Source organism: Augochlora pura, chromosome 5, assembly GCF_028453695.1.
Source record: "Augochlora pura isolate Apur16 chromosome 5, APUR_v2.2.1, whole genome shotgun sequence".
Taxonomy (NCBI): domain Eukaryota; kingdom Metazoa; phylum Arthropoda; class Insecta; order Hymenoptera; family Halictidae; genus Augochlora; species Augochlora pura.
The window spans coordinates 314573-327992 of record NC_135776.1 but is presented as its reverse complement, the minus strand read 5'-3'; the positions used below and the strand labels follow the sequence as shown (position 1 = coordinate 327992).

The following is a 13420-nucleotide window of genomic DNA, read 5'->3' as shown; positions in this document are numbered from 1 at the left end:
GTCAACGGACGGCGAGAGAACCACCCTGCGTTCTCAGCGTTACCTCGAACGCCGCGCAGATTCCAACTTGAACGGAGGTATGTTCATATTTTCGTATTCTCGTTTCGACCACGTACGCGCAAGCGTTCGAAGGGCACGATTCCGTTCGATTTTCCACGCGAACGGCTTTCTTCCCGTAACCTTCTTGGAAAAATCTCCGTCGTCGTGATATTATTTTGGTGTTACCGCATACACACATGGTGTAATTGATCGGCAGGCGGTGCTACACGCTCGTACTGGAAATATTTCCCGGTCGTGGCCGATGCTCCGCGACGATCCTTTGTGTTTCAACTGTTTTGCATACGTGTTATCATCGCGGAGCCGTCGTTCGCGTGTACGTTGCCGCGCAAAGATTTCAAACGACTTTTCCACCTGGAATCTTAACCTTTCCAGAGGTGCACACCTCTGGAGACACGCGACCCGACTTATTTCTCTCTTTGCGTAACCCGCGGGAAGAGCAACTTTCGAGCCTCGTTGAAAACTGGTGGAAACGGCCGAATTCGAACGGAATTCCAAGTGCCGTTCGAGTGTCGAGTGTCAACGGGTCAGGGGCGGCTTGACGTGGTCCTGTTTAGGGGTTCTGAAAGTGAGCCGCGACAGCGAGGACGATCGTCTCCAAACAAATATTTCCTCGGTAAGGTGTCGAGAGAGCAAACTCGTTCGTCGACAACGTCCACGCAGTCTCCGTTACCTTTTGAATCCTCGCATTTGCATGGAACGTGCGTGTACCGTGGGTGAGATTTCATCCGAAAGAGGAAACGTTCTCTAGCGCGAATGCAAATGGCTACCTGTCCGTGGATTAAATCCAACCGCGACATCAGACTTCTCGCGTCGAGAATATGGTATTATAATCGTTCGATCCCCGACGCGTGTGTATCATATTTGCCGTGAACAAAACGAAACCACCTGTGGCCGCTGTGATACAACACGCGTTGAATATCGATCGACGCCAATGCCGAGTCGAGTTCCCGATTTGCCTCGTGGTTGTTCGGGGCCTATAATCTCTAGTTTCGTATTCAATTTGAACCCTCCCTGCTCCCCTCCCCGTCGGTCTGTTACCATTGACCGGTGCACCCATGGCACACGACTAAGACGAAAAGATGGAATATCAATTAATCCTTCTTAGCGTCTTAATTAACCGTGTTCTCAGCGGCTACATAAATGCTTGTCGCGTATCAATCTTTCTGTCCTATAAAGGGTTAATGTCCCCGGTTATTGTAAACAAACCGGGAATAATGCATACATGATACAATAATGCCACTTTCCCAAACGGTATTTTTAAAGTAGCGGTTCTCAGTTCCTCCTTTCGTAACCAAATTACCAGCAGACAGTTTCGAATGGAAATTCTTTCAAATACAATGTACGCCGTAACTGTGCTTTATCGAGATATTGGCAATGTCTATAAATGTATTTTGTATTTTCCTAGCGGAGCCTGTTTCCATTGTCGTTGTCCGAACAATAATAGTCCACTGTACGTCTATGGGAAGTATTTAAATATCGTGGACAGGGTTCACGGGAAAAGTGCAATGTTTCGAGATTTTGGCGGAGTGCAGGAGAGGATTCCGAGGGTAGAATTGAAATTGGGCGAAATTGAAATGTTCGCGGCACGAATATCAATCGAAGTTGACTTAAGAAAGACCCAACGAGTGGACAACGCAGTCTTATCACGCGCGGAACACAGTTTAAAGGTCAACCTGGCGGCGGAGATATTGGTAACAGTCCGAACGAGATATACGGATAATTACGCGCGCAGCAAGTTCGTTCGATTTCTTGGTATTCCAGCTACTCATCCTTGATGCGTAGCTGGCATTCATCTTGACAATTTTTCTGCACGTTCAGCAGACTTATCGCGCGCAATTTCTTTCGACACGCGAATTATTTCGATCGGCTCATCATCGTTTGATTCGAACTAGCAGCTAGGCGAGATAAAATTTCTGATTGGGCCATGAATCCGGATCAATTTTCAGCATCGATGTTCATGGAATCGATAACGAGCTCGATAATGTTTAGAGACTCGTTCGATATCACGGTACACCTTGCCCGCTTATGTAAAAGATTCTCATCGATTATCAGAATCTCCGGGCATCGAATATTATTTCGTCACGGTATCGTCGATCGCTTTACGAACACACTTGTTTATCCTTGACCAGCGACGATCAGATTTTGGTTTGCCGTCGGATACGGAGAACGATTATCACGTGAAGGAGATGCAGGACATGATCAGCGTGATACAGAGAATGATTAAAGATGGTAGGTGTCTTTTCGAGAACGGGATGGATACATTCACGATCTTCCTTCGTGATAATGACGCTGTGTGATGAAAACGAGAAGAGTGCGAGCGAGAGAAAAGAAAAAAAGGAATTGATATCTAATCTACGTCGTGCGACCGATAGCAAGAGTCTTTTGTAATTAAAAAATTCTGGCGTGTGTTGGAGAAGAAAACGACTGGCCCGGTTGTCGAAAGATTAAGGTCCATTGCTAATACGGGATTCGCGTGTAACGAAAATACAGTCTGTCACGAAAGTCTTCGTACACCCCCTAAAATGATTTTTCTAAAAAAATGTATGTCCCAAAGGTGTTCGTACACTAAAATATGAAGGAGTAGATCTAGTAAATTTGGAATAATAATTTTAAGGGGTGTACCAAGACTTTCGTGACTGACTGTAAGTTCGGCGATTCGCTTCGATCGTAAATGGATAACTTTTCACCTGCGCGCCACAGTCTGTATTCTATGCAACGTGGCTTCCACAGTTTTGTTTGAAAATTGTTGCACGAACGGTAAAACGTACGAATACGGAATCCGAAGTTAGATTATTCACTCCCGTGTCCGTAAAGCTTCTTCGCTCTCCGCGACCGGCACGTGGATGGACTATGAATCTGTCCTTTTTCAGCCGTAGCACGACGAGTCACGTGACTCTCTTCAAGGCAACATTTTTCGTGGAAGCTACAGCTCGCACTCTGCACATTGTACGGGGCATTCGAATATTTTTCGAATCGTCTGTCGAGTGAAGCAGACAATGTTGTATCGATACCCGACTAATTCGATCGTCGGATTTCTTTTTAAGTATTTCATTTTACGAGACAAAGTAATCGAACGGGATATGCTAACGATCCGTTGGAATATTTTCGTAATATCCTAAACATTCGAACGCGTTCGAACAGGTCCGATCGAAAGCCGGTTTTCTTGTATGGATAACGTTAACTGTTCCGCGGAGCATTTTTCGCCGGGATGATACGAATCTTTGCCGTTTATCGCACGCGAATAACGAAAGGCGAATCGACGAAAGAATAGGGCCGGAACAAGAGAACGGAACGGGAGAAAAGAGAGGACGACGGGCGACACGTCTCGGGTCCGCGCATTGGTCTCTTATGCGTGTTCATGGTTTATGAGTCGTGGGTCAAGCTGTGTAACGTTATAAGCAGCGACGGCCATAATGTACTTCTTATCACAGCGGTGCTCATCCTCGCGCATCGTTTTCAAACCCGGCCGACGCAACGGTCGACGCCAGATAGATTTTCGTTTTACTTTCGCTCTTAATCCGCCGATAAAATATATCTGATAACGCGAGATAAATTTAAATGTTGCCTCGTTATACTTTTTTTTCGGCATCGACGCCGTGTAGCGAAAATAAGTGGCGCGCAACGCAACTGCCACGCGATCCCGCGGAAGGTATAAGGACACGCGAGTTTCGCGACGAGTTGGCAAATCGTCTACAATTCGCTTGGTCGCGAGAAATTCGAGTGAAACCACCGGGTGTATACGGTTACACCGGAAACGCGTAAGCGGTCACAGTCGAGATACACCGGAACGACCGTTACTTTTCGCGGGAGAATCGATTCGAACGGGAGGATCGAACGAAAGACGAGCGAAAATTGTTCGCGAGGAATCTCTGTCCATACTATTAATACTGGGATGTTTTTGTTGTAGGTCACGTCTTTCAAACCCCCGAAGTAGTTAACATTGTTTTAGAACCTGGTATATGGTGAGTTTTATTATCGATCAATTTGAAATCACTCGAAATCGATCTGCGAGATAATAATCGGCCGATTCTCTTTGCAGCTCAAAAGATGAAGAAGTGGATAACGGCTGTGTAGTGAGAGCACGTGGTCTACCTTGGCAATCGTCCGACCAGGACATAGCAAAATTTTTTCGTGGCCTAAATGTTGCCAAGTAAGTAGAACTTGTTCGCGGCTGTGCCGTGTTATCGTTATCGAAGATTTAATTGTAACAACTGTATTTGTGTACAAGCTACTGGGATCCGTTTCAAAAAGGTAAACATCCATATTTGTCGTGTAAATAGTCACCACCCCCGCCTTGCTAGCATAGCCGAATCCTGATGTGCGAACGCCGCGAAGTTTAACGAGATGCTTGCGTTGTTTACCCTGGCCGAGAATTAGTAAACAATCTTTTCGAAAAAGATTCGCTTGTTTATGTCTTATGCAATGATAAGCGCAATCTTGGGTCACGGATCTCGCTGTATAATGTAACGACTCCCATGGTCGTTGTGGTTGTAACTCTCGTTTCGATTATCCGTCGTTTAACGATCCCCAGAAGCGCGCACGGCGGTGTTTCCCATTCGATTGAAACGTTCTGTTGCATTCCAGGGGCGGTGTAGCGTTGTGTTTGAGTCCTATGGGAAGACGGAACGGTGAAGCGTTGATCCGATTCGTTAACAAAGAACACAGAGACATGGCGTTGAAGAGACATAAACACCATATGGGAGGACGGTACATCGAGGTGTACAAGGCTTCCGGGGAGGACTTTGTCGGCGTCGCTGGCGGCACGAGCGGAGAAGCTCACGCATTTTTATCCAGGGGAGCTCAGGTCATTGTCAGAATGAGAGGCCTGCCGTACGATTGCGTCGCCAAGCAAGTGGTGAGTCGAAAGTTAATACCTTGTGGATGAAATATTTGCTTGTGGTTATCTCTTCTATCTTTGACTGATTCACGATTCTTTTTCACAGCTCGACTTCTTCTTGTCCGGACAAAAGCCATGCCACGTCTTGGATGGCGAAGACGGAGTGCTGTTTGTGAAAAAACCCGACGGCAGAGCGACCGGCGACGCGTTCGTTTTGTTTGCGAAAGAAGAGGATGCCGTGAAGGCTCTAAGCAAGCACAGAGATTGCATCGGTACCCGGTATATCGAGCTGTTTCGAAGCACAATCGCGGAGGTTCAACAGGTGTGTGCGTCGGTTCGAACGATGCGGGTAGAGTGAATCAAGAGCCCGGACAGAAGCGAAAATAACTGTTGATTTGCATATCGATTCTAGGTTCTGAACAGGGCGATCGACCCGAAACAGGTGGTGCTACCAACCCCGCCGATTCCGCAGCTTCCTCCTATTCTTCCTCAGCATATCATCACGTCTGGCACGCGCAAGGATTGCGTGCGGTTGCGCGGCCTTCCTTACGAGGCTCTGGTTGAGCACATTCTAGAGTTCATGGGTGAACATTCAAAAAATATCGTCTACCAAGGTGTTCATATGGTATACAATGCTCAAGTGAGTGGATGCATGTACCTCTGTACCGACAGTGTTTCATAACATACACTCAGGGCTGGTGAAACGTTTTTCGATGCTGTGCAGAAGACGAGTCGACTAATAGATCTGGTTTTCAGGGTCAGCCTTCCGGCGAGGCGTTCATCCAGATGGACAGCGAGAGCTCGGCGTTCGCGTGCGCGTCGCAGCGACATCACCGGTACATGATCTATGGGAAGAAGCAACGATACATCGAAGTGTTCCAGTGCAGCGGGGACGATATGAATCTGGTATTGACAGGCGCGGTAACGCCGCCGTCGACCAAGGCTCTGCTATCACCCGGTACGTTGACCACACAAACTCCCGCGACATTGACGCATCCGCATCCGCACCCGCATCCACCACCGCCGACGCCGGTGCCGGTGCCGGTGCCGACGGCGCAGCCTCCCTTGTGGGACATTCACGCGTTAGTACAGGCTCAGGCGCAAGCACAGGCGCAAGCTCAAGCCCAGGCTCAGGCGCAGGCGATTCGAAATCAGGACTTTTGGCTGATGGCCTTGGCCTCGAATCCGCCGCCCACATCCACCACTCCGTCTCCGACATCGTCGGTTACGACTAAAACACTGGCCTTGCCCGGACCAAATCCTCAGCATCAAATCCCAGCGTACGCGATGACTCCCCCGGCCGCAGCAGCCGCCGCCGCGGCCGCGGCCGCACTCCACGCTCAACCGCCGACGCACACGCCGTTCCTCTTGTTCAATGTCCCATCCAGAATCCCAATACTGAGGGCTCCGACGCCTCACAGTCTCCTGACGCCCATCGTCCAAGCGGCACCCATCAATCATGCCGCTATCATGGGTCTAAAACGCACTTGGGAGTCTGCATTCCCACCGGATTCACCTGGCACTGTCGCGAAACGGGCCACCTGGCACACACCCGCGACCGCGTTTGCCCAAACACCGGCCACCGCGCCGGGCTTGCCTTATCCTGCTCAATTTTATCCGCAGCTTTGATCGATCCGCGGATACCAATCGCACCCGAAATCTTAGCCGTCGAACGCGTGCTCATTTATATACTAACGTTATACATATTGTTCAATGTCGCCTAGATCGGCTCTTTTCTCTGACGGGACTAGTTTCTTCAGAATTTCTTTCTCTCCGAAAAAATAGACGTTTGTCGAACGTCTCCCGTTTCGTATAGCCAGGCAGTTCAACATGTTCAGAGAATAGATACGTTTTTGCGGTACATAACTTTACTCATTGTAGTTATCTAAAGACATTCCGCATGATACTGTCGTTTAAGAGGTTTTGAACTCTCTCCTACCGCGACTGGAAAGTGCACGGTGACTCGGTCGACTTTATCGCTGACAAACGCCTCTGTCGGTCTCACCGATTCTTTTTCTAGAGCATTATTTGTCTCTTTAGAAGTTGGAAAATTTTAATTACATGCAATTATACGTAGAACTGTCTGTCAGGCGATGTAGTCGCGAGCGCCGGTTGCTCTTTTCTCATACTCGTTTTCCATTTTGATACTTATCGACGAGCAACAGTACTTAGAGTGTCTTACGTGTTATATTCTTATATATATATATATTTTTTCCTTTCTGGTTTCCAAAGGTTCTCCGACGACCGAAAATTCGTTGTCTTCTTTTTGTTGCCTCGCCTTATCGTCGCGATGCGCAACAAAGTGCCTTGAAACTCGAACGAGGGGGTCTCTTCCTCTTTTAGATTTCTTTTTCGGAGGTCGTTGCGCGATTTATATGCATATGTAAATATATACATATAAATTTATATATAAATATACAAAGTATCTGAGTGTAGATACAGAAACATACACACCTATATATGTATACATATACATATATATAAAGACGTATGTCCACATGTTTATCTATACATATGTATGTGTACACATATAAGAACAATTTATATATTTTGCTAGAAATATTTTTATTAGCGAGTAAGCAATGGACATTCCATCCAATGTTAACGAGTTTTTAAGCTCCGATCCGACGGAGGGTAGCTTCTCCGTAATTACGCGGCATCTACTTTACGCATAGCCTTAATATACAAACGGAAACGAAAGGAGATAAGCTTGGACGATGTGTAATGGCACTCGACCTGGCATCGACAAATTTTACGGTCCATTTCACAGATCTATATTCTACCCAGAGATCGTCGAAAGGCTCGATCAGGAGCCAGGTAATACTTTGACGAATAGGATATTCAGGGCTCGAAGTTCATCTTTCATTACTTTGTAGAAACCCTTCCGTTTCGCCGACAGACGCGTGATTGTGATTCGACTTTGGGGTCTGAGAGACTCTCCGACAAGTCGCGGTCGATTATCAAAAAGTACTTACTAAGTAACCGTACGTTCCCCTATCAGTGTCGGGGGATCATTTCACCCGCGACGCTTCTCCACGGCTCGAATTTGTGATAATTGGTGAGAAATCGGATAAAAGACGAATCGGTGTCGAGCGTGTGGACAGGCAAGAGCTCGTTAAATGTTGTTCCGATCGAACACTGCCATGCCCGGGAAGATCTTCCAGCCGCGTTCTTCTTTTCCTAGGCTGTGTAGACCCGCGTTCGGCACTGACATCCTCCACGATGTCAGAGAACCAAGACGATGGAGTTTGAAAATCGGTTTCGATTCCGGCGCGATCGCGTAACCAGCGAAGTGCTATCGGTGATCACAATTTCTCCTTGCCACGCGTATCCCTGTGCTCCTTCCTTCTCCTCTTTTATTTTTTTTCTTCTTCAAGTTTGTCTCTCCTCTTTACTTCGTACACGTACAACGGGGCAACAACGTTCGAACGATCGTTGTTGCCTCGGCGGTCCGAAATCCACGGGTATAGAGATGACTAATTTGCATGTTTTGTGGAGGGACGTGCGTACAAGTACCTGTAACAATCTTTCTTTTTGTCGACCGTCATCCGTTGCCGGACGATTACGCGACTGTGTCGATTTCGTCTTCCGTTTCGTTCGATCCCGCTCTCGAATGGCGCCCGAGTATTCGGTCGTCGCGCGTCGGACTTCGTTGTCCTTACGAACGCGAGTTTATCGTCCGGATGGAAGATGATCCGAGAAAGGATTGGACACGTTCGTTCCAATCTCTCGATCGTCTCTTCCCCCCCTCCCAGACTATTGAAACGATCCTTTCTCCTGTTCCAGACTTCTACTCCAGAGCCGTCTTCCACCAGCTCCCGATCCCTCGATCCCGCAAACGTACACTCACACGTACACGTACACCCACACCCACACCTACAGTTCTGCTCTCGGTTTGACAGGATGCGGGATTAGCGTATCGCATATAGATAGAGTCGAGCAGTAGTATACCTTGGTACACGCTCTACCAGCCGGAAACGTTCGATCGGTTCCCGAATGTTCGATCTAGTAGCGATGACGACACACGACAACTTTCGTAGAAGTGCAATAATTCGACGAGGACAACCATGTTGGAGAATCTTTCAAAAAGAGTTCTTCGAGCGAAATGTTCGGTCGTCGAACGATTCCAGCTGGTAGCCTAGGTCCTGTTTTGTCGTTACAAAAGTGACGGAGGCGGCCGCGACTTCCGAGAACCGGTCAACGAAACCGGAAGCTCCAACCGTCTCCGGCCACCATCATGCAGACGCGACTCGAAAATCGGATATGCCTGCCGATACATTTACCGTCGGGATTATGCTTCCTGAGTCGGCTTCATCTAGCATTAATAGACATCTTAGAAACTAGATCCGCGGTGGCGACGCGAGACGCGGGATCCGCTTAATTATATGCGGACACCATATAACGGTGATTATTGGACTGCGGATCTCCCTGATAAAGATTTGTTTGCGTTCGTCGCAAAGGACGGAAATCGCGTCAGAATTTATTTCTTTTTCCAATGATCGTAAGATATTTGAGACTCGTGCAATGAGAACGATTTGCTTATTTGTTTGTTGCTTGAAATTGTGCTACTCATTTTGTGTCAGAAGTGCGTCAAGTCCGCAGTCTAGTGATAAATGTACCGAAGCATAACAGACGGTCGGGTCCGTGGATCCCTCGTTTCGCATCCCTCCGTTGCGCAGTGCTCTAGAACGCGGTAATGTTTGGCCAATCAAATTATAAACGTCTCTTTCAATTCGATCAAATTAATATAGACTTTAAAGTTGCAACTGTAAGGTTTGTGTGATGTCATAAAGAAATTTTAATATCTATCATACTCTACCGTCTTTTATAAATCTTTGATGCTTGAACGTCGAGATATAGAAGATTTTTTTATGAAAATTTAGATTGAAAAATTGTTTCTTTGGCAAACAATTGCCCGGTTTGAGAGTGCTGCGCGTTGGGGCGTACATTGGTGAGTCCTTCGGACGCGAGTCGAATGTATCGCGACTGGACCGCGGGCGTCGCGCGATCCATTTTTTCCGTAAGTTCGTGGATCGTCGACGCCTTCGTCCGTCGCGTCGAGATATTTACTTCGAAATACGGCGGAGCTCCGTTTATCGGCGAAGATAGGTCGGTGTACGCGTGGACGGAACTCCGCTGCACTTTCGTCACAGATCACTGGCGGGACCGTACGGCAAGACGCGCCTACCTCGATGAACGAGACACATCGAATGGGCGGGATTATGCGCCGGTGCTCGAACATCCGAGCTACGGTACGTTCGCGAACATATTAAAAAGAGTAAACAAGACAAAATAAAATAAAAGCACAATGCTATTAGCCAAAGTTCGCGCACCGTCGCGCAAGACCGTCCGATCGTGTGCTACCTGCCATTGGCTTTCGCTGGGCACTCACACACACACACGAGCCGTATTATACACGTATCCCGCAGGCTATCAAGGGAGAGAAAGGGGAAGAGTGTGTGTGCGCGTGTGTGTGGCTCGGTGACGAAAGGAGGAGAGTGATTATTATCGGAGTAGCAATTTGATGGTACACCGCATCTCCTCCTCCGTACTAACTCCAAAATATTTGCTGATACATTCGATGATGGCCGTGGCATTTTTCTCCTCCCTCCATTATTATTGCGTGGGGATGTGTGTCGTCTGGTTTCTCTAATTTTTTTTTTCTCCATTTTTATTTTCAATTTTATTCGATTTGATCTGATTTGATTTCATTTTATTCTCTTTATTAATAGTGAACAGCTAACCTCGGTGACTGACAGTGTCGTCCCTCTCGCAAATTTACATTCTTAACTCATTGTCGTCGGTTCTGTGATTTCGTCGGTTACGTTGTTGTCGCTATATCTGCTCGGAGGCTGGCACCGCTCTGTGACGGCGCGATCTTCAATTTGTCGATCGGAAGAACACCTTTTCTTTTTAGTATATCGTGGTCAGGGACTTGTTCGCGCATGGTAAATGGAAACGGGCCCCTTGTCCCGCTCGAGAGCGTCCCCTCGAGGCACTCGCGCGGGCCCCCGCCGCACAGGCTGTCGCGAACGTTTGATCTCGTTTAGCCTTTCGATCGAATCTCGAGGGTGCGTCGATCGCGGGTCAGACAAGGGGCCGAGAGGACCGCGACGACAACTGCAGATCGCGACTGTCCCGGCGAGAGTGAATCTTTGCAAGTGAATTAACGATCTCGCGTACCGCGATGTGAAACGGGACCGGTTCAATTCTGTGCGACACTTTTCCCCTTAACCACCCTTTTGCCTATCTAGTTGTTCTTTTTTCTGTTTTTTTTTTTTTTTTTTTCCCTCTCAAATCATACATACGATAATGTCTTTTTTTTTAAATTTCCTCCTGCCCCGATTGCGTTTCATCCAACTGGGATTGATAGAAAATACACTTTGACACACACGCGCATACCTTAGACACACTGATACATGTTACACGGACGCAATATATTTACACGCGCAAAACACGGACACACGTACAGAAGTAATGTTTACTGATCTTTTTTTTTTTACCCCTTGTATACACTTTTTTTTCTGTATATCGACGATTTATATTCGATGGTGATCATGTTTAATAAATGTGCCTTGTGGACATACATATCTTTTTGCTTGCCGGGTTGGTGGACTATTACCCCTTGATTATATTATCCTCGCCTGGGTGGTGGTAATTTTCCCGACGATATCTCGGTTATTCGAGCAGATCGATAAACGTTGTTCTATTTTTAGTTTTGTTTCTTCCTGTTGCTGATAATATTTCGACATCCCTCGATAGCAGGAACATTCTGTCTGCCTTTCGGAACGGTGTTTTTACCTCGTGGTTAGAATCGAGATCCCGAGGAAACGGATGAGACGACTATCGTCGGATGGGATCTCCTATGGGGCGTCCGAAAATTACGACCACCGTATCCCTGTTACGTTCTATACATTTTTTTTTCACTGGGCTCGCAGGTATCTTTGGTGTCTACAGATCAAGTTGGAGATTTCTGTGTCGTAACTCTTGCTTCCCTCTCTCTTACTATCTCTGTGTCTCTCTTTTCTAGTCTCTCTCTTTCTCTTTAATTCTCTCTGTCTCAATTTCTCTTGCTCACATGTTATAGGTTCTTTGTCGCTCTCTCAACCTCTCTCTCTCTCACACACACAAACACACATTCTCTCTCTCTCTCTCTCTCTCTCTCTCTTTTATTTTGTTGCTGTAGCTGTATTTTCCAGCCTACTGCCTATTTTCATGTTAAACCTTCCCCCGATTGTTGGGTTGATCCGTCATCTTCCTCCAGTTCCTCCACCCCGTCCAAACAAACGGTCACGGATCCGCGGATAGCTAACAATTTTTATGTCGACATTAACACAGCGTCTAGCTAAGCCTGCGATTAGATCTAACATTGTTGCCGAGCATTTAGTTCACATTGTCATCTAATTTACGGCCGGGCTATACGGATCAGTACTCTGTTGTGTCTCTCTCGTTGCGATGGCTCGCGTTTACACCGCTTTCAAACGACTATGTTGCCTTTGTTTTTTGTTATTTTTTTTTCTTAACATTTCAATTGTAACCGAACGTGACCGGTTCTCCTTGATCTCCCTAGCTTGTACCTCTCCCCCAGCGCGTCTTTTAATTTTTATCGATGCTGCGAATCTACGTGCGAGTCTAAACGAATCTTTGTGATCTTTCAAAAATCTTCTAATTTTCGGATCTGTTTCATTTTATGTCGCACTGGAGACGCACGCATCTGTTTCCTCTTAATTACTGCTGAGAGAGGGAGGGGGGAAGAGAGAGAGAGAGCAAGAGAAAGAGAGAGGTGGAGAGTGAGAGAAAGGTGAGAGAGAAATGAGAGAATGAAAGAGATAGGGAGAAAGAGAGAGAGAGAGAGGGGGAGAGAGAGGGAAAGTCTGAGTGAATTTTTGGTGATTTGGCAGAGGGGGCGAAATCGCAAGTTGGTGCTACATATTTATATATATTATATATAAAACATACGTATATATCGTGTTACAATGGTGCAGTGTCGATTGCTGTTTGGTAGCGGGATCTACAAATACTAACTTCTGTGCTTCCAGGTAGGCCAAGTCCAAATCATTATTCCTTTGGACGACGGGCTGCTCTACGATCCGAGTGAACCGAAAACGCATCGACCGTCAAATTATGGGAACATTGTTTTTCAAAAGAGAACGACACGCGACTCGCAGAAAACTGCAGAATTCATTTTCTTCGTCTTGCGAGGGTGGTTTCACACGGACCGTAGAAAACCGTCGTATTAATCGTGAAATCGTGCAGGTTGCGGGAACTCGCGAAGGAATGATCATGGCGTCCGATCTATACATTGTATATCACTAACGAGAAAGAAAACTGGTAGGAGAATGAAACAGAACACGGTCGGAAAATAGAAAACGGTCAAGTACGATCTCGGAATTTTTCTTACTCCATTCTCTCTGCACGATGTCATCGACCACGGATCGTGGTGTGGTTACATAGTTTGGGCACTTTTCTTACGTTTTGTACATACATTAGAATCTATGGGTGTTTATTATTACATCAGGCCTT

General features: G+C 46.8%; 1 protein-coding gene across 2 annotated transcripts in view; it reads left to right on the top strand.

Annotated features, from left to right (window-relative positions):
• The window catches only part of LOC144470426 (RNA-binding protein fusilli-like), a 29935-nt gene that overhangs the window by 12222 nt on the left and 4293 nt on the right, over nt 1-13420 (top strand). The window contains exons 4-10 of one of the 2 annotated variants that reach the window (XM_078181525.1): nt 2200-2289; nt 3968-4022; nt 4100-4210; nt 4645-4915; nt 5004-5219; nt 5310-5537; nt 5654-5855. In XM_078181525.1, coding sequence (XP_078037651.1) covers nt 2200-2289; nt 3968-4022; nt 4100-4210; nt 4645-4915; nt 5004-5219; nt 5310-5537; nt 5654-5855 — 1173 coding nt within the window. Of the gene's footprint in view, nt 1-2199; nt 2290-3967; nt 4023-4099; nt 4211-4644; nt 4916-5003; nt 5220-5309; nt 5538-5653; nt 11484-13420 lie in introns of those variants that run through there. The other variant, XM_078181524.1, reaches the window with a different exon arrangement.